The following is an 18,894-nucleotide window of genomic DNA, read 5'->3' on the forward strand; positions in this document are numbered from 1 at the left end:
TGAAGAATATTAAGGACATGGAATAAACACTTCTCACTGTCTCTGTACTTCCTTTTACTGAACATCCTTCAGAAGGACAGACAATCAGCAGGCATTTCTGAGTGAGAACAATATTAACTCCAGACCCACAGTACGATAAACAGGGTATGAGAACTTAAATGGTAGCATTTGCCGGGCTCATGGATAAAGATGAATTCATTTCTGTGGGTCTGAAGGAAAAACAGGAAATGATGCTTTTAGTGCAAGAGTGGGTTGCACATATTAACCCTGATTTCAAACGATTTAGGTTTTTCTGATTTTCACTGGGCACAAAAGGCGTCTTGGTGAGGGAGATGGGAGTTAGCAGAATTTTAAAGGCACTGTAATATTTTAAACGATAACCAGAATTCTCTCAATTTATACCTTGCCTGGGAACACTGTTTTCATCCCAATGGATATAACTAATTATCTTCATTCACTACATTTATATATACCTTATTATATTAATATTGCACATTGAATATATTTTTCTCCACCCGTTTCACATCCCCAATCAAATTCATTATACATTGATGTCAAAAGTTTTCCGTTAAATTGCATTTTCTCTCAGTGCCTTGGACTTGTAATCATCCAAGGAATCTGATAAATGCTGATGCTCAGCGAGAATGTTTTGGATAATGTAAGTCGATTTTTAAAAATACCCCAGAGAATTTGGTTTGGATATGCAAGGATCGTTTTCTCTGGGCCAAGCTCACTTATCAGTGGAGTTTCCACTGTGTTCTAGACATTTGGGAAACTAATTACGAAAGTGAATGTGACTTAAACCTCTCCTAAGGTCAACACACACGTTTGCAGAGAGGAACCGGGTGGCTCCAAGTCCCATTTTCCGTGCAGGATGCCTCGGGCGCCCCTTCAAGGCTGTAGCCTCTGTTGCAGGAATACATCACGCGGACTCCTGTGGTAACATTTTCAACTTCAGCTTCCCCGTTCTGAAACCCAAGTGGAGCTTCACATCTGGTCTCTAAAAAGAAAAACTTCATATTAAATGATTCCCTGACTCTTTCCTCCTTCTGCTATCACCACTAAAGATACTCGATGCAACATACACAGTATTAAGCCTACTCGTCTGTGAGATGCAATGATACGCACTGAAGAAGGAAAAAAAAAAAAACCTAGCACAAGTAAGCTTGGGATTAATACGTGCAGACAGCTGAAGGTTGGAATTCTGTGCTGTTGCTGTCAGCTGCCTTCCTGTACAGTGTCATCTTTGGTTATCAGTAATGCTGGAGGTATGGGTGAGGAGATGGGTAAAATAAAGGAATTCCCATTTGTTCAGACGCAACAGTAGTCAAGGACTTTTCATACATCATCAAATTTATTTCTTAAACCGAGGGAGGACCAGATAAAATTCAGGACGTCCAGTTAAAATTGATTACTAGATAAAGAGACAGCACATTTTCAGAATAAGTATGCTCCAATATTGCATGTGATATATTTCCATTAAAATGTATTTTTAATCTGAAATTTAAATTTAACTGAGTGTCCTGGGTTTTTTTTTCTTTTTGGGGCTAATCTAGCAATTTTACTTCAAACAACTTTCTGAGATGATCCTGTTTCACACTTAAAGTGAGGCTCAGAGAGATTAATTTGGTCAAGGTCATGCTGCTTGTAAGGAGAGATAGAAGATAAAATTATTGGAAAGTAAAATACAATAGGAAAGTATCAAGAACAGGGAACTACGAGCTTGGGGGAAAATTAGATAAGGGACATTTTATATGGCTTCTGGGGATATACAGACTTGATAAATGGATGGATAGTTTTAGTGTAATTGTAAGGAATGATTTTGCATCAGTGAGAAATATTATTAACAGGAAACTGCTGCGAGGAAGTCAGGACTACCCCTCCCAGAATCTTCGAAAGTGACTTTGAATCTGGATTTTATGATCTTTGTGAAGGTAGTGGAGGGGGTCCAGACCAGGGGTGTCACTTTTGGCTGCACACTGGAGTCCCCGGGAAGCCTTGATGCCTAAGGACCTGTCCCAGACCAAATGGATCAGAATCTCTGTGTAGTAGCCCAGATTTTGGTATTCTCTTCGAAGCTCCCCCAGTGATTCTAATGCTCACTCAGAGTTAAGAGCCACTGAATAAGATGCTAACCGACTTCTTTCAGCCTGGTGAGTATTACAGATCTTAACCTTGGCTGTATCTTGGAATCACCTGGGATTTTCAAAAATAGATTGATGTGGGGTCCCACCCTCAGAGATTCTGACTTAACTGATACAGGATGCCAAAGAGCAAGGGATTTTCAAAGCTCCCTGGGGTATTCCAATGTGCTACAGGTGTCTTATTCTCTAAGAATATTATTCCCATAGAGAATAATAGAACGCTATAAAAATACAGAGTATTTTATTACTATCATGCATTTCAGAGATTAGAGACGGAAGTTATACAAATCATTGTCACGTGGTTTGAATTAAACCTGCTGCCAGACTGAAGCAATCCCCGACACCGACACCATAGCAGCTTTCTACGCCGGACGTAATGTTTCTTTTCATTCCCACCTCCCCTCCCTGCACATACATTCACAAACTTTTTGATCATGAACAGCTGGGATAAAAAATCTTATTATCAGAAATGCCCAATGGTGCTTTTCTGTGACTTGAGATGTCACTCAATTTTTAAAAGCATAGATACATAATATTTATACAACATTTTGAGAACTAAAAATCAGTCATATTCTCCAATGAGTTTCAGCCATATAACAGTCCTTAAAAGACTTTAGATTCCTATGCATGCAAAATCAGGTCATGAATCCACTCCAGAAAATATGTTTGAAACAACAGCAAACCACAAAGATTCAGTACCCCGAGTCCTAGTGTTTGCTCTGCCACTAACTTCATTTTTGGTACCAGTCACTCCCCCTCTCCTAGCCCTGGTTACTCCCCGGAGAATAGAAGACTAGCTTGTCTAAGAGACCTCTTCCAGTCTGAAAATTTGATGACCCCGCCCAGGATTATTAAAAACAAAAGAAATCAAAAGCTGGCCACTTTAGCTGGTAACCCGTTATATCTGAATAGCTTGTCTTTCGGCAGAGGAATCATCTGGGCCATATATTGGGAATAAAGTCATAGGAATTAACCCACGGCTTGCTAAGTCAACTTGGCTGTTCTCATAAAATGAGCTGATGCACGATTCCACCAAAAATGCGAATATTCATTTATTGGACAGATGCGTCAACACCATTTTAAGAAGATGTCTGTATCACCCAGTAGTCACCGAAAAGCAACAAGTCTAAGCATTCTAATTTGTAATTATTTGGGGGGAGGGGGACCCATAAAAAGAAGGCAAATTAACTCAATAATTAACTAGTTTCTAAACAAAATGTTTGCCATTCCAGAGTCAGCAGTCTTGTGCTCTGTTCCAACTTAATCATTAATCTCTAATACAGCTTTTTACCCTTTTATTGGGTTGGTGCCCTTGAACAAAAGCTCATTAGAGGTTCTCATACGGTTCGTGGACTCCCTTTTTTTTTCTTTAGTTACAACAATGACTTAAAAAGAAAATGTGGCCACATCAGGATTTTGTGTCCTTCATATCATTCTGGGGACTAAGTTCCATTTGACTTACTTTTGCACGTTGCCATCCCTCCACTCCATTGTGCGTTCTCCTGACAGACCCGTTCCCCATTCCCCTGTGGACCAATGAAAATAGGTCATTGACAAGATGGTACCTCTATAATGAGAAAATGAGGGAATGCAAAGTCACCTCAGCTATGAACTTGAAACTCTTGGCATTGGGATGCTAAATAAATTCCCTGAATAAATATAATATAAGAGGTAGGTTCAGACTTTCAAAAATGTTTTTATCAAACTACCTAAAATTTATAATCTGTTTCACTTTCTATTTCAATGACAACTAATCACAGCCAATAATAGCAAAGACTGATGACGAATGTGTTTGAAACGTCAGACAGAGGTATTTGCTTAGGATATTTTAAAATATTTTGAATTGAGTTCATTTTTCAGCATCTGAGAGGTACAGCAAAGAATGTGAATTTGTTTTTTTTTTATACCTTTGAACATACAATCTGTCAAGATACCTTATTGCTATCAGGATTGAATTTTTTTGACAACACAACTTACCCATTAAAAACAAACTTACACTATTAAGGACCCAAGCAAATAAAACTTTAAATATTTTGAGTAAAAATCTTTCTAAAATGTATTTCCCTGTCTTCTGAAATAGACTAAAAATAATATAATTTACTTGAAAAATCATTTATAGTTGTTATTCTCAATGTACTTTTGGTATATTTTCCAATATCTCATAGGCTTGGGAGCTTTATAGGCTGTTTGCTCCACGCCCCAACCCCCTCACAGTTATGATAGACTGATAGAGGCTAAGATTACTGGGTTTTGATTTCTCAATATAATTTTTACACATCCTTCCTTCTTTCTTCTTTGTTGTTTGTCTTTTACTATAATCATCAATGTTCTTAATAATAACCTTTTCCCATGCTTTAAATTCCTAATTCACTATGGAATAAAAAATAAGAGAAATAAAACTTCGTAACACTATATGTTAAAAAAAAAAAAGATTCGGTTCTAAGTAACGTGTTAAGGGGCTCGACTCTAAGCCAAGTATATGAACCTCAGGACATGGATTTTGTCTCACGATTTTTCAATCCTCAGAGCCCTTTGGATATCATATCGTCTTGAAGCTGTGTTGTAAATTAGCAAGATGTCTGGAAAGGAGTTACCCCTCTACGTTGGTTTTTATCTCAGATTGACTGATGTATCTTTCACCCTTCATCTTCTATTCAAATGTATTTCCTTTGAGCTGTCTATCAGTTTAATTACTGATAAATCTCTACCTGTAAAAATTCCATTGACTTTGATGGAAGGATACCATCCCGACTTTTCAAGAAAATAATTGAACCAATAAAATTAAATGCTTCTTTTAATATATATTCATGGGGGAGGGGGGAGGGTTTAGCTCAGTGGTGGAGCACGTGCTTAGCATGCACAAGGTCCTGGGCTCAATCTCCAGTACCTCCATTAAAAAAATAAATACATAAACCTAACTACCTCCCGCACTCAAAAACATAATAAAGCAAAAAACAAACAAACAAAAAAGGTTTAAAAATAATATATGTTCATTATTTTCTTCTCATTGAAAAAGTAGTATGTGTTGATTATAGAAAGGTTGGAAAGTATGAAAGAAAAACAAAGTTTTCTAGAATCCTTCCTCCAGAGATAATCACTGTTATTAACATTTGCTGTACTTTTTCTGTGTTTATATACTTCTATATGCACAGGAAAATATACTATTCTAATTCGTGAATTTTTAAAATTTATTTTGAGGAAGTAGATGACAAGCCACTGAAGCCAGCTCCCTAACTATTTGGGTACTTCCAGAATGGACTACACTCAAGTAGTTAATTTTAGTCACTAACGTACCATTTTTCCCACTAATATTTTTTCGCTATTCTCCTTCCTCTAATAATTTGAATAGTAAATATTCTGTTCCCACTATGTCAATGTTTGTTCCCACAAAAGCTCAAATCTATTTTCTGTAACTATTGCGATTAAAAAAAAATCAAACACTATCTGTTGGCTCCCTCCTTGGTAAGCTGCAAATTTTATCATATTTTTCTTTGTTCTTTCGTTTTCTCTCTCTGTCCCTTTACATATCTTGTTTTTGATGAATTAAGATGGAGTTTTAGATCCAGATTAGCATTGTTACTCTTTTTGACATATCTGCTGAATCAACCTTTAAGTGTATATTAAGTTTTAGAATCAGAGGAACCACTTTATTATTGCTCCCTCGCAGGGATTTTAGAACACAACCATCCTGTTTTTGAGTTCTTTATCTTGATTTATTCCTCACTTGCCTGGAGCAATTTTTACTTCAATAAGGTTGCACGTGTACTAAAAATTTTGAAATTTAGATGGCTCAAGATAGTTGTTTACCTTAAATAAAAATGGTAACTTATTTACATAGAAAAATTTAACATGATTTACATTAGTTGTCCGAATTGCTTTGTCTGATTTTGGTTAATAATATGAATACTAAGAGTGATAATAATAACTCCCCTATATTGAATTCAGACAATACTTAAAAGGTGGTGCTCGCTACTTTCTTTCTTTTAACTCCTCGCAGCATCTTTGCCAAGGTAGTGATCGCATTTCTACTACAGACAGGATGAAACTGAGGCTCAGAGAGGTTCGGTCAGTTCCCTGACGTCTTGCATCCATCAACAGCAGAGAGCCTGTAGTGGAGGTCCGCTGGGATAAGTCCCTGTCCTTAGCCACATTCCCAGCCATTGACCTTTGGCCTCTGGAGAACTTGTTAAAAATACAAAAGATTCAAATTTAACTTTTCTTTTTTGGGCAAGACTTTTTCATAATAGTGTATTTTTCCATCCAGAGGTGTTACAATGTCTGGTGCCTCTATTTTTTTTCTGCCATCAGTAGCCATGATGGTGATAACCTAATTAATTCATAAGAATCGCAAATGTTGAGATTTAAATTCTATCCTTTATTGACCAGAAACTCCCCTTCATCTGTTACTTGGTTATCTAGTCATCACTAGCATTGAAAAAACACTTCTCCCCACTTCCCTTGTCTGTTTTCAAAATAATGAATTTGCTTGCAAGCACCAACTTTCTTTTAACAAATTACAAGATTACTTCTCCCACATGAAGAGCAACTGTTTCAAAAACAGAAAAACTCTCCAGTTGTAATCAACCATTTATATTAACATCTTTTTATCCTTAAGAAACATCTCTTGAAGAAATAAAACAAGACCCATATAAGCCTAGTTCCAACTTTCATGAGCCTGTCTTATGAAAATTCTCTGATTCTACCATCAGTAAGAAAATAATGGAACATGCAATACACATTTAACAAATCACTGGCAATGCCTACTTTTGCAGAACCTATGTGTAATACATTGTAACAGCAAAAACAGGAAAGAATTTTCTTGAAAAACCAAATGACAACATCATATAATATAAAACAGGCCTTTGAAGTGTCAAGTTTGATGATATGATCATGCTTTTTGCAAAACTGACTGCAGCATTTCCTTTAAAGTAAACAGGGAGACCTAGGTGCTGCAGAGGGGATGTTAATATTACAAACCAAACATGGTCTTGAGATCAAACATGATGTTTGGTGAGAACTGCTCTGAGGATTTTTCAAGCCACATCTGCCATGTGGGAACTGGGCATCTCAATCAAAAATCTGCCAAGGTATTTAAGCCCACTGATTGAGGAAATCCTAGCTCTGCGTACCTAAATCTCTGTGGTTGCCTCCCCTTGGTGAGAAATGGACTTCCTTGTCCCGAAGTACGATTAACAAGAGGCCAGAACACAGGCTTAAATGACCAACTAAATTAACAGTATCAGTCCTGTGGCTGGTATGCAAATACCCTCTTTTTTCATGGCTTCGATTTTCCAAGACTTGTTTTGCGTTTTAAAATTCTAAGTCACTTTAAACATTCCTTAGAAAGTGTGATGCTATCAGGCAACAAATTACAAAAATATCTTTTAGGACTGAAATCAGTGAAACAAAATGGTGTCATACTAAAAATCTTCCTAAGAAGACTGGAAAAAACAAATTAACTCTAGTTAAACAATTCGTTCGCTTACCTCTAATTCATAGCCAGGTTCACAGTGATAAACAATCGTGCTTTCAAAGCTGTATTCAGTGCCAGACACAAATCCATGTTCCGGACTTTCAGGTTTCCCACAAGAAACTGGACTGCAGGATTCATCAGACAATGGTGGCTCCCAGGTACCATCAAGCTAAAGAGCACGTTATAGGTGAAATTCAGGCGTTAGTGCATGCGAATGGCCCGAGAAGTCTGCAAGCATTGGTTCCAGAACAGAATAATCCCCAAGATGATCGTCAAAGGACCTAGACTTCGGTCCTACGTTGGCTACTTGTTACCTTTGGCCTTAAAAAATACAACGAACTATTAGAGGGCCTTAACAGTCATCACTAAACGACCTAGGCATTTCTTAAACTCATTAAAACAAGCATTTTCCTCCCAATAGAATCCTTTAAAAAATGAAGAACACCAAGCAGTGTGTTTTCATTATGGTGCATGGACTGGATGGTTGATACAAATATTCCCTGACTTACACTAGTACACCCTTGTATTTTACATCATTCTACATTTTAATCTAAAGTTGATCAGAAACAGCAAATTTCAGGCAGACCACTCAAAGTTTAAGGGAAGATGGCTTCCTTTTCTCCATTCCAACATGAATACTTGAAAACATTCTATTATATATTATGAGCAAGTCACATAGTTTAAAAAAAAAAAAAAACTACACACACACACACACGCGCCCTTTATTTCCCCATCACCAGAGTCAGAATTAACATGTTCCCAATCTTCTCTTTGGGTATAGTGAGGCATGCACAGATGTTCCCCTTGAAGATTGTTATTCTCTTTCTAATACTTTTCTGTTTTCTTTGGGAAAATAACATATGAGTTGGAAAGTAATCTAAAACAGGACTTGAGGCTAAACCCTTTATTCTACAGATGAGCCAGAAATAATTATATATATATATATGTTTGCCTCATAATTAAACATTCTTCTAATGTCAGAAAATTACATTGTACCTAATTTTTCAATACTACAAATACTGCTTCAATAAATATACTTTTGCATAAGTTATTCTGGGCTTACTATTAACTTTTAAAAGCTACATAGCATTGTTTTCTTTTGATATTGGCATATTTTAATTTCTCCTGTAGGGGTTACCTCATTGTAACAGAGTGACTTGTTTATTAATGACTCCTTTCTTCATTGACTTGTGATGCTTTCTTTATCAAGATCTACTTTGTGTGTGTGTGTGTGTGTGTGTGTGTGTGTGTGTGTATGTGTTGTTTATTTATTTTCGAAGTAGAGTTGGTTTATAATGTTGTGTTAGTTTCTGGTGTACAGTATAGTGATTCAGTTATACATAAACATAAATAAATACTTTTTCATTATAGGTTACTACAATATAGTGAATGTAGTTCCCTGTGCTGTACAGTAGGACCTCAGCAAGATCTACTTATCTGTCACTTCTTCCATTCCATTCATTTCCCCTTCTACTGAATTTTACACTAATATTACATTGATAGGAGCTTTGTAATTCTGTAATATGTCTTTTCTTTAAATTGAAGTATAGTCAGTTTTGTAATATGTCTTAATTTCAGAATGGGGACTGGACCTCCTTTGCTATTCATTTTTCAAAATTCCTATTTATCTTCTCATCTGCTTATTTGTTCTATGAACTGCAGAATAATTTTGTTGTATTACAATAAAATATTTATAGACATGGATCATAGGTTTACATAATTTATGCATTTAAACACTTAGGGTGTATTCAACTTTTCAGACTGAAAAATTAAACTAAAACTCAGCTGAGTGAAGTAATGAGGGTTGTCAAAAATGAATTATTGATTCATAGTTTCCGGAATGTCAGGGTCCTGCTGGGCAGGTGAAGGACCACCCAGTTGTCCATACACCCAACTGGAGATGGTCTGGGAGAATGTCAAGTTGGTTCCCTGCAGTATGGTGGGACTCTGCTTGGTTCAGACTGCTCGGGGCCTTTGAGGAAGCTGCCCCTCAAACTGCGTCAGCTCTAACTCTAAAAAGGCTCTGACAGGTATATATAGAATAGATAGACAAGTTTATACTGTATATATAGCACAGGGAAATATATACAAGATCTTGTAGTAGCTCACAGTGAAAAAGAACATGAACATCAATAACGTGTACTCATGTATGACTGAAAAATTGTGCTGTATGTTAGAAACTGACACAACATTGTAAACTGACTATAACTCTATAAAAAAATTAAAAAATAGAAAAAATGAAGTTGAAGGGAAACTCAAAAAAAAAAAATCTAAAAGGGATCATCTGTAACGCTGCTAATTCTGACAGCACGGGAATCTGACAGCTATTTGACTTGCTCCCTGTGATGTCCGTGCTTTCTGTCTTGGTGGCAACCAGTCACTGAGCACACACGATTCATAAATGGAAAATTTGGAGGAGAATGGACTAGTTATTGTGTCCCTACTATATGCCAGGCAGGTACTAGATGCTTTACACACATTAAATAATTTAATCCTTTCAAATTTCAGATTTACAAATAAAGAAAACAAGGTGGAGGAACATGAAGTCACAGAGTTTATAAATATCTGAGATGGAGCTCAAAGGAATGTTTAAAAGTCGTTCCTGTACCACGCAGCATTCGTTCCCTTTCAAATCCCCCTACCCCCAACTCCAGCACAAGAAGAGCGTATCACTAACGCATTTTGTTTTTCTCTCTCTGGTGCATCTTATGGAATCCAGGAGAAGGCGATGGGCTAGGGAGGTCTTATGTCCACGGCGCCGACTTCGGCGCTTTCCCCCATTGTCTCGCTAGTTTCTCACACCAACCAGACAAGACAGCATTATTATATACATTCTTTTTTTCAATTAAGGAAACTGAAGCTCAGAAATTTTAAGTAAACTTTCTTAAAGTCACACAGGTAGTAAGGATTCGACTCCAATTTATGTTTCTGCTACCTCTGCTCTTCTTACTAAAACTGGAAATACACCTGGTAACAATCAGCATTCATTTCTACACATAAGACTATGTGTAGACCATACACATGGTTAATTTGTCATGAGTAGCTTATTATAGATGTGAACATTTTATCTACCTTTGACGCCTTTCACCTACCCTTGGCACTTTCTAATTTTTACAAATGAGAATACTGGAAAGAAAGATATATTTTATCATATTTCTACCAGAAAACTTCTCAAATTCTTTGACATGATTGGAAAGTTGAGCATTTTTCTCTTTTCAGGACAGCAAGATACTGCTTATGTGGAAATGTCCATATCTACATAGGTATCTATCCCAACATATATATACATATATACATACACGTATATATACACACACATATGTATATATATATGTCTACATATACATATATGGTATAACATACACTTACATATACATCCAAACACTCATATAGTAAAATATACACTTACATATCTACACACACACACACACATATAGTATAATATATACAAAGGAGTTACACTTGAATGTTCTAATTAAGAGGGAGAATCTTACCTGACACGTTGATATGTTAACTCCCTCATAGGTATACCCTTCTGCACATGACACAGAAACTTGTTTATTCATACTGAAATCATCCCCATGAACAAGGATACGTGTTACGTTTGCTGGTAGAGGACATTTTTTGGGACTGCAGGAGATTGTCTCAGGGAACCAACGGCCATCTTTCTGACAGGTGAATGTATCCGTATCTGTATCCATCACATAGCCTTCCAGACACCTGCAATGGAAGAGCAAAAATGAGCTCTTTAAAGGGAGTGCAGTACAGTTGGTGACTTATCCTTGGATTTAAGAAGCTGTTACAAAGCTTAGCAGACATTTTATGTGATATATTAAAACTGATTTAAGTGCCAGGGGGATGGAATTGCCATGTAAAAACACCAATGTAACAATGATAACCAGGTCAACCCCTATTTATCCACATTAAGAATTAGCCAAGTCTAAGGCCGTTTTAAATGTTGTTGACATGATTTACCTTTGCTGTGGATCATATCATTATTAAACCTATTTTTATTCTGAAAATATCCAACAGTTCAAGAAATTCGAGGCAAAGTCCAAACCAGACTCAGGTACTAGTAAGAATATAACACAGTATTTATTTGGAATCTACTTTGTACCAAGCACTGTTCTAAGTCCTTTACACAGGGAACTTCCTTTAATCCTGTTTAAGTAGACATCATGTAATAGTGGTATTGGGTTCAAACTCCAGTCAGTCTGGCTCAAAACCCTCTATGATTTTTAAAACTTGCCTTTATTCCTTCAGCAAATGTTTACAGGGCACTTATTAAATTCCAGTCACCATTCTAATTGCTCTACAAATAGTCACTCATTTAATTCTCACACCAACCCTATGAATAGGTGTGATTATTATCCTTATTCCCATTTTGCAGATGATGAAACTGACACCAGAGAGATGAGGTAGCTTCCCCTGGAAGATGCCTACGAAGGGAATCTGGCTCTAGAGTCCACGCTTTACTGCTATGCTATGCTGATTTGTTAATTACACCATTTAATTAATTAACGTTTATCGGGTGGATATGTTTTTAAAAATTGCACACATTACCAGGCCAGGTAGGAGTCACAGGTTTTGCAAAGTTGGAATGAGCTCAACTAATCAGCGAAGATCTGACGATTAATCAACCCACGAGGAATAACAAAAAGGGGAGCCTTGGGAAGGGGGTGATACTGTGATTTCTCAAGATATCTGACACACCAGCATCCAAACGGAAAATCGGAAATGCATTTCAAAAGCAAGGAATCATTTTTTGCTTTTCTTCTTGGTGCAATAATCCACTATTCTTTAGCTTTCATATCATTGACAATCCTCCCCCTGGCTCTACTTCTTACTGTAATTAAGACAAAATGAAGGTAGGACTAAAATATCTACAACAGACAAGCTTAAAAAAAAAAGTCCTGCGTTACTAATAAAAGCTAAGAAGCCAATATGTGACAGATAATCCATAATTCCTTCAGAGATGTCAATAAAATCTAAGTTGATTTAAAGAGTTGAGACATATTTGCACACTGCAGGCATTCATTCCAATAAAAATCTAATTTGCAAACTCATTCCATGTTATCTCATCTTTTTTTAATACTACATCCTAGATAGGGAGCTTTCCAGCAAAAAAAAAATCACTATTTGTGCATTAAATGCTTAGTTTGTTCAGACAGCACAGATTGGAAGTGCCCTTAACAGTATCTCCCTATTTATATCGATCAATGAAAGTCTGTGCTTTTTGACCTCAATTCTTCAGCTTTTGCCTTATTTCCCCAATATCTGCATATATGAATATAATCATAAGGTGATACCGAAGAAATTTATCTGCATAATGTTTAAAAAAGAGCCTGTGATTTAAGAGCTATCAAAGCTAGCTAGAGGATCTTGCTGCTTCATGAAGCTCAACAGAACATGATAATTATGATAATGATATTAGAAACTACAATCGGAAAATGTAAAACCAATTGAACTTCTATACAGTTATGGCAGAACAAAGCCAAATGTTAAGAGCTGCAGTTTTTGGAGGGCAGTCCAGAGATGGTGTTTTCTTCCCAATTAGCCCAGTTTTGGATCGGCCCCTGGGAGACCCTGAGCCATGGTCTTACCTGAGTTTCACTTGACTTTCATAGGTGTGTGCCTCTCCGGTTGCCACTGCATTGGAGACAGGTGGTGGGGGTCCGCAGGACACGGGCGCACAGACCGGATAAGGCTGGCTCCACGTCCCTTTCTCTGTACAAAGCAGATCTGAACTGCCCTGTATGACATACCCAGGCCTGCAGTTGTAAGTTATCCCATTCTCCTCCAAAGAGTCACTCTCACTGACGAATGCATTTGGTATCGTTGGCGGAGAACCACAGGAAGCGTGTTCGCAGCGTGGGAAGCCAGAGCTCCATTGGCCATTGGCTTCGCAGGTGATTTCAGGAAGTCCCAGGAGCTTGAAGCCTTTGAAGCACTGAACCCGGGCTGCCTTTCCACAACCAAACTCTGTCCCATTGACAGCTCCATTTTGAACTTCTGGTGTGGAACACTTACAAGGCAGGCAGGAAGGTGGACTGCCACTCCAGGAACCATTGGAGAGACACCTTCTTGAAGGACTTCCATGGAGCTTATAACCGGGAAAGCACTGATACTGTATATGCCCCCCATGATAAAAGGAAAAACCATTAGGGAAGCCATGGGCGAGATCTTCAGAAGGGCCACAGTTGATTGGTTTACAGAGAGGTACCTGGGTATTCCAGTTACCATCAGCCTGACAGGTGAGTTTGGGGGCACCATGCAACACATAGCCCTCCTGACAGTAGAACACCACCTCCTTCCCAAAGCCATAGTCCAGGCCATCCATCACCCCATTTGCCACCTGCGGCAGGGGGGCACATCTCACAGGCACACAGGTGGGAGTGGCTCCACTCCAATGTCCATCAGCAAGACAAACACGACTGCTGGCTCCCTCCAGTAAGAACCCTACGTTGCAAGTGTACTTAACCTCTTTTTGGAACGTATACTCATCTCCTTTAACCTGGCCATTGGCTGAAACCGGAGGTGAACCACAGTCCACAGGAACACAGAGTGGCTCCTTCCCATCCCAACTTCTATTTTCTTGGCAAGTTCTCCTCTCAGTGCCGTTCAGCACATACCCAGGATTACACTCATAGGACAACACGCTCAGGTACGTGTAGTTGCTTCCTTTGATGGAGCCATTCATAATGGGGTCTGGTTTGGGGCATGACACAGCCTCACAGTGTGGGGACGTGTCACTCCACTCTCTGTTCTGTAGACAAAGTCTTATGTCAGCGCCCACCAGAGTGTGTCCAGGTTTGCAGCTGTATTGCACAGCACTGCCCATGGTAGTCTCTGTAAAATGCAAAAGGCCGTTTTCAGGAGCAACAGGCAGGTCACATTCAATTGAAATGCAGGATGGCGCACTGCCGTTCCAAGTGCCATCTTCCTGGCAGATCAGGGTAGGGTTCCCCAAAAGTTCATATCCTGGGTTACAGGTGTATGAAACCATGGTGTTGTATAGAAATTTGGCTGAATGTGCAGCAGGAGGTCCCTTTGTTTTTGCCACTGCTCCCAGATGAGGAGGAGGGTGAGGAGTCAGATATGGAACTTCCATCATGTCTTCCTCTGGGCTGAAATATCCCTGGCCATCTCTGACCTTAGTACAGTCTCCAAAATCAATGTGAGGAGGGAGACCACAGTCTATGGGTACACAGGTTGGGATGGAGCTCGACCACCCCGACTCCTCACAGGTCTGCATGGCATGACCAGCCACCTGGAACCCAGGGAAGCAGCTGTAGATGATCATGGCGCCAAAGCTGTAATCTGCGCCTTCTACGAAACCGTTTTCAATGGGTTGTGGGGGATCACAGTGGATGGCATTGCAAGATGGGACATCCACATCCCAGTCACCAGTCTCTAAGCAAGTCAAGGCTTTGGGACCCGCAAGCCTGAAGCCTCGATCACAAGAGTAGGTAACGGTTTGCCCGTAGTACAGGTTTGTGTAAGAGAATTTGCCATTCAGAATCTCCCTGGGCTTTGGGCACTCAATGGGTTTACAGGTTGGTTTTCTTCCAAGCCAGTGGCCATTTTCTCCACAAAGAGTGGTGGTATTTCCCACTAACTCAAAGCCTGGCTTGCAGGTATAGAGAGCTGTGCTGAGATAGGCAAGACCTTGCACATCAATGATGCCATTGAGGATTTCCTCAGGTTGGGGGCATTCCACTGGGACACATTCTGGCAGTGGAGAGCTCCAAGTACCATCCGCTTGGCAGAAGGTGGTAGGATCTCCTCTCAAGAAAAATCCATCCACACAAGCATACTTGACGGTACTTCCAAAATGAAGAGCAGAAGAAGGAGCAGGGACACCGAAGGAAATTAGGGGAGGTGGGAGGCAAAGAACCATCTTACAAACAGGAAAAGAATCATTCCACTGCTGGGATGGCAAGCACTTCAGGACAGAGGGGCCCTGGAGGGCATGCCCTTCTTTACAGGAAAATGTCACCACCCCTACCTCGGTGGTCAACTCCTTCAATACGAGTTGGTTCTCCAAGAGGGGTGGCTCTGGGCACTTCGTGGGCACACACTTTTGGTTTGGCTTCTTATTCCATTTGCCAGATTTCAGGCATGTCCAAGAGTTGTCGCCAATAAGCTCGTAACCCTCATTACAGAAAAACTGAACCTTGGACCCTACTTCAAAGTTTTCTCCTTTCATGTAGCCATTCTGGATTGGGGGAGGTTTTCCACAGTTGAGAGGGACGCACGACAGAGGGGATTCACTGTGCCAGTGGCGATTGGCTTGGCAGACAAATACAGGACTTCCAACTGACTTATAGCCTGGGTTACACCGGTATCTCACTTGGCTCTCAAAGGTCCTGCCAGTTGTGTGCTGGATAATAGGGAGAAAACAATTAAGGACAATTTGTAGATCAGATGATATAACTAACAAAAGACAACGAATCCTAGTAAAAAAGAAAAAGAACTAAACTAAAATGCCTATGATATAATTAATCAACTAAGACCTAAGCAAACGAGGACTTCTAGTTTTTGCTAAAAGGGCTACTCTATTTTTTTAAATAAATGAAAAGGACAGTAGATCAAATTATGTACTTCCAACGGCAGAAATGTTTGCCACAGTGGTAAGCCCATAGTAAGTAAAAGATAGTCTCTAAACTGATTGATGAATTAATGGAGAAATACCAAAAATTATAAATGACTTGGTAAATTAAAAAAATCTCACTGACCAAAGCAATGCTAAAATTTGTTGTTTGAATCACAGCAAAGGAAATACACACACACATACAATTTTGTTTCTGCTGTTAGAAGATTAAAAAAAAAAGGAAATAAAAGATTTTCCATGGATATGGGCCGAGGAGTACTATTAGAGTTTAGTGTTCATTCTTAACATACTTTAACAAGGTTGCTGCTATCACATAAGGATGGGAAATAAAAAGCAATATGTTATCTTTTAAACAATGAATTTTATATTCATGACCACATGCAAATATGTAAGTGTATAATATAAGAATGGGTCGTTTTTAGGCAGTACAAAGATGAGTTAGTTACTTTAAAAAGATTACAATGGTTCTTTTGTTAGTGATAATGGTAAAAATCTAGCTTTCCTGCTACAGTAAATTTCTTGGTATTTGGACATAATTATTTGCTTTGTTTATTTACTTATTTCTTGGGTACCTCACATGTACGGAAACACCATGCCATCACAGACCTAATCTGTGTCATTAAATCAGAGATCTCCCATGCTTACCTGGCACCTAGTAGGAACTCCAGAAATATTTGATAAATGAAGAAATGAAAAAAGCCTCCCTGCATATACTACACAGTCTCTTCCAATGGAAAGCTACATCGGAGCAAAAATCTTAAATAAAAGGCTTTTACTGCTGTTTTAAAATATAAAGGAGAAAAGGCACCATGTATGTGTGGGTTGAAAAAAAGTGTTTAATTAGAATACTGTCTCTTTAAAATGGTCCTTGATTTGAGGCAACAGATTCTTGCTGCTGTTTTCTTGATAGACTTAATGAGAAGACACATCTGAATGAGAAAGGAGGGCATCAGCAGAGCTGATAGAACTCTCTGTCCTGACGAAATTACCTTTATGTTCACTAAAAGAAAACTGCAAAAACCGCCTTCTAGTGAGTGGATGGTTTACCCCATCTTTTGTCTAAAAATTAGACATGACAACAGATTTCTCTAGGCTCCATTCAGACCTTGATTTCTATTTAAAATAAAGCTACATCCAACTTGGAATGACTTCTATAAAGCAAAACAGTATTTTGTTAAAATGGGTTAATCTAATTTCATAGTTAAGATATTGCTACAAAGTGTTTCAAGTGCCTACATGCTAGCAGAAAGTAGAAAGCTATTGATTAAAAGGATTCATAATCTCTATCAAATTCTCTCCAACATTTACTACCTACAGATGTAGCCACTTCTGCTATTCAACAATCAAGGTGTTCACTGTGCCTGCTTTTCTGAATAAGCCACAATGGGCTGGCCCTGTAAGTGATGAACGCCACGGACACCTGCTCATCGGTCGCTTACCTCCAGAAAACCATTGTCAATCTTAGGTGGGTCATTGCAAGACACAGGGTGGCAGGTGGGCATGGGGCTACTCCACTGTCCTGTGGCTTCGCAGGCGCTTTTCTTTTCCCCTTTGATGTAGAAGCCCCTGTGGCAGCTGTAAGCCACCATGGCTCCAAAGCTGTAGTTTGATCCAATCGCGTAGCCGTTCGTGATGCTCGGTGGCTCGCCACAGCGCACGGGGATGCACTGGATGGACATGGGGGAAGGGTTCCACTGCCCACCCCTCAGACATTCAATCTTGGCTGAGGTGTTCAGTACGAAACCTTCCATGCATTTGAAGCTCACAACTGAGCCGGCAGCAAATTTCGCTTTGCTCACGGATTCCAAGATGCTATAGGAAACGGCGGGGGGTTTTTCACAGAAATGAGCGATACAACGGGGCATGGCCTGACCTTCTGGGGGCACCCACTTGCCCTGGGCATTGCAGAGGAGCTGGGAGTTGTCTGCCAGGCTGTAACCATCTGAGCAATAGTAGAATGCAATATCTCCAAATAACCGATGGGCAGTCTCCGGGGAGGCGTGCTCCACGCTGGGGGGCTCGTCACAGGAGACAGCCAGACACTGCTGGTTACTTCCGCTCCACCTGCCGTCGGCCAAGCACTCAATGGTGTCTGGACCAGCAAGGGTGTAGCTACGAGATTGGGGAGAAAGGAACAAAACCTAAGCCTAATACTTGAGCAAAGGTGTTTGCATCTTACTCTTGTTTCCATTTTTTAAAAATCTTTCTAACAATGACTTTACTTTCATTCTTTAAAACAACATTTACTGTTTGAATATCGAGCTTTTGATTAAACAACCTTCACTGAAGATACACATCTTGATATTAATACTAGGGCTTGTTCAGAGAGGGAAGTGGAGTTAAGACTTTTGCTATTTAAGAAACTCTAAAAATTGTTACATTCTTCTTTAAAAAAAAAAAAAAAAAAGGAGTAAGCTATGGTCCTATTTGACTCACCTCCAAGTTGGAACCTCATCGATCTACAGATGGTTTCAGCTGCTTGATCTTATTACTAGTCTGAAACAAAAGCCCATGGATGAACCATCCGTGGCCTGCATATGACTCAGTTACCCACTTAGAATCAATGAGCTTTAAAGCAGCGGTAGTTTCAGTCTCCAATGCTTCCTAAACCCTTAACCATATGGTGATCGTTAAATGCTGTGTCTGTATGTGGCTCTGCTATT

At 39.2% G+C, this 18,894-nt stretch overlaps 1 protein-coding gene across 1 annotated transcript in view; it reads right to left on the reverse strand.

Annotated features, from left to right (window-relative positions):
- Window positions 1–18,894, reverse strand: part of SVEP1 (sushi, von Willebrand factor type A, EGF and pentraxin domain containing 1) — a 157,267-nt gene that overhangs the window by 15,035 nt on the left and 123,338 nt on the right. The window contains exons 37-42 of the mRNA XM_074361981.1: window positions 17,671–18,343; window positions 13,221–16,000; window positions 11,112–11,337; window positions 7,631–7,786; window positions 3,607–3,670; window positions 827–1,000 (exon numbers count right to left, since the gene is read on the reverse strand). Coding sequence (XP_074218082.1) covers window positions 827–1,000; window positions 3,607–3,670; window positions 7,631–7,786; window positions 11,112–11,337; window positions 13,221–16,000; window positions 17,671–18,343 — 4,073 coding nt within the window. The remainder of the gene's footprint in view (window positions 1–826; window positions 1,001–3,606; window positions 3,671–7,630; window positions 7,787–11,111; window positions 11,338–13,220; window positions 16,001–17,670; window positions 18,344–18,894) is intronic.

Source organism: Camelus bactrianus, chromosome 4 (assembly GCF_048773025.1).
Source record: "Camelus bactrianus isolate YW-2024 breed Bactrian camel chromosome 4, ASM4877302v1, whole genome shotgun sequence".
Taxonomy (NCBI): Eukaryota; Metazoa; Chordata; class Mammalia; order Artiodactyla; family Camelidae; genus Camelus; species Camelus bactrianus.